This window comes from Fukomys damarensis, unplaced genomic scaffold (assembly GCF_012274545.1).
Source record: "Fukomys damarensis isolate Sample0158 unplaced genomic scaffold, DMR_v1.0_HiC HiC_scaffold_23, whole genome shotgun sequence".
NCBI classification, from domain to species: Eukaryota; Metazoa; Chordata; class Mammalia; order Rodentia; family Bathyergidae; genus Fukomys; species Fukomys damarensis.
This window is the reverse complement of record NW_022900935.1, coordinates 23850576-23852960: the sequence shown is the minus strand read 5'-3', so window position 1 is coordinate 23852960 and position 2385 is coordinate 23850576. Positions and strand designations below refer to the sequence as shown.

General features: G+C 49.7%; 1 protein-coding gene across 2 annotated transcripts in view; it reads right to left on the bottom strand.

Annotated features, from left to right (window-relative positions):
- Positions 1–536: 536 nt before the first annotated feature.
- The window catches only part of Atp6v0b (ATPase H+ transporting V0 subunit b), a 3517-nt gene continuing 1668 nt past the window's right edge, over positions 537–2385 (bottom strand). Inside the window, exons 5-8 of one of the 2 annotated variants that reach the window (XM_010634664.2) lie at positions 2119–2188; positions 1948–1999; positions 1534–1724; positions 537–836 (exon numbers count right to left, since the gene is read on the bottom strand). In XM_010634664.2, coding sequence (XP_010632966.1) covers positions 810–836; positions 1534–1724; positions 1948–1999; positions 2119–2188 — 340 coding nt within the window. In that variant the 3' untranslated portion in view covers positions 537–809. Of the gene's footprint in view, positions 837–1482; positions 1725–1947; positions 2000–2118; positions 2189–2385 lie in introns of those variants that run through there. The other variant, XM_010634657.3, reaches the window with a different exon arrangement.

The window sequence follows — 2385 nt, the reverse complement described above, 5'->3', positions numbered from 1 at the left end:
GCGGGCGTTAAAAGTGTGGGCTGGAGGTGGCTGGGGAGTCTATGGTGTCTGGATAAGATTTGGAGAAAATCAGAAATGGGGTAGGAGTGGGAAAAACTTGAAAGTGTCTTGGAATGGAGAACCATAGCAGTCTCTGGGAGGAGATGGGTGCTAGGGCAGGACGGTGGCAGGGAAGCTCAGGCAGAAGAATGGGCTCCAAGCCCGAGGCACAGGGAATGATGATGTGAGGGTAGAGCCAGGAAGCAGCTGCCAGTCAGTTTGGGTCTAGAGGACCTGGAGGGCATGGGGTTAGGAGGACCCCAGGCACAAACATACTGAGATGCTTGTCAAAGATTCCTTTTTCCCTTCAACAAAGATGTTAGGGACACAGAGTCCACCAAAACTCTCCTACCTCCTAACCCAGAAGCTGGTTCTGTCCAGAGCACAGGAGGTATGTAAAGAGACAAAGGTGGCAAAGGCTTGGCATGAGGTTGAGGCACAGAGGCTCTGTACCCTTCCTCTGTGAAAGGTGGCGCAAAAGGGCAGTGGAAGCTGCATTTACTCTGACAAATACCACGTTTATTTCACAAACACTGGGAAGATAGGTTGGAGTGGAGGTGGGGGACACAGGTGCACAGCTGCACAGTCACCATCAGCAGCCCGTTCCCCACCCTGAGGATTCAGCCCAGACTGCAGTGCCTCCAAGTCGACAGCGAGAGGTGAGTGCAGGGAAGGCCCTGAACACCAAGGCCCCGAAAGGCTAAGGGGCACAGCTCCAGCTGTCCCAGGAAAACCAGCAATAAATAAGACCATCTAGTCACACAGATCATCTAGTCACCCATCTTCACTCTGGAAGTCTGAAAAAGAAGAATGGGAGAAATCAGGCAGGGTCAGAGGAACAGCTAAGACAGTGACCATGACAAGGTCAGACCTTGCAACCCCATGACTGAACAGACACAACAGATGACCAGGCCAGGACAGACAGATATACAGGGACTGCTGAGTTAAGACTGTGGAAGAGATGGATAGAAGGCATATGGACTATGCCAAACAAGAGCCGACCCAGTCAAGAACCCTCAGTCACATTATAAGGACCCTTGGGTTGATCTCTAGTTATAAGCCCATAAACCGCCACCGCCAGGTAGACAAAATACACAATTCAGACATGCTATCCTGATAGGCATGTCACAGATAGATACATGCAGGGCCTGAGAGAGACAAACATATCAGAGGGACACAGATAAGATCTCAAACCAGTCTAGACCACAAAGGCATCGTGTGTTTTCAGAGACAGCGAGAGGATGACAGATAAGCAAAACAACAGACAAGACAGAGGAACTAAATGAGAGATACATACATACATACAAAGAAACAAAGGAAAAAAAACCAGGAACAAGAACAAAGCTTTAAAAAAGAAGAAAGAGATCGGAATGAGGTGGTGGAAACTTTCCAGGGTTTCTACAGTTATGGTAAAGAGCACTTGGGCTCCTCTAGACAGTGGATAAAGATGGGTTGGAATCAAGGACACAGAGGCTCCCCAGGGTGATCCAGCACCTGAAGGATTGCAACGATGACACCAAATAGGCCGATGGCACTGCCAAAGATCTCCACGATGAGAATCTTTACAAAGAGGCTGGGGTTCTGAGCATCAGCCAAGGCAGCCCCACTGCCCACGATGCCCACGCAGACTCCACAGAAGAGGTTAGACAGACCCACCGTGAGTCCAGCCCCAAACATGGAGTAGCCTGGGAAACAGAGAGGGACTCAATGAGGCTAAGTCAGGAACAAGGGGTGATGAAAACAAGAGCCCAGTAGGGTCTAATGGGGACAATTCCCAACCCAACCCTGCAGAGCAGGCCAAAGTAGCTGAGAGAATATCAAAATGAAAACTCCAAGCTGGGAGGCTGGAGTAGGGCAGGAGGTGTGAAGCCCTCCACCCTTTTCACCTTCACACACATACCCACCTACCTGCATGGTAATTTCGATGGCCAATGGCATGGGGTTCAGTGGCACTGAAAGGCTGAGAGAGGCAAAGTAATCAGAAACTACTTGTTATGCAGCTGCCTCCCCTCCACCAATATCTTAGCAGTGGGCAGACACACTGGTGCAGACGCTTACTTGCACCCAGGTTTTCCTTACCTCAGCCATGTTGCTAATGACAATTGCCATGATGATGCCGTAGATGGCCACAGCCTCACAGAAGATGATGCTGGTAGTGATAATGACAGAGATAAGAGCAGGGGGTAGAGAAGAGAAAAGGGATGAGAAACCAACCTTCCTCCCCAAGGAATCCCCAGCAATCTTTCCTTGGCTCACATCTCACCCAACCAGAAGGCTGGTTAGAAGCAGTGTCATCAGACACAGGCAGTCCCCTCTACAGCTTTTTTGGTTTTTTTTTTTTTTTTT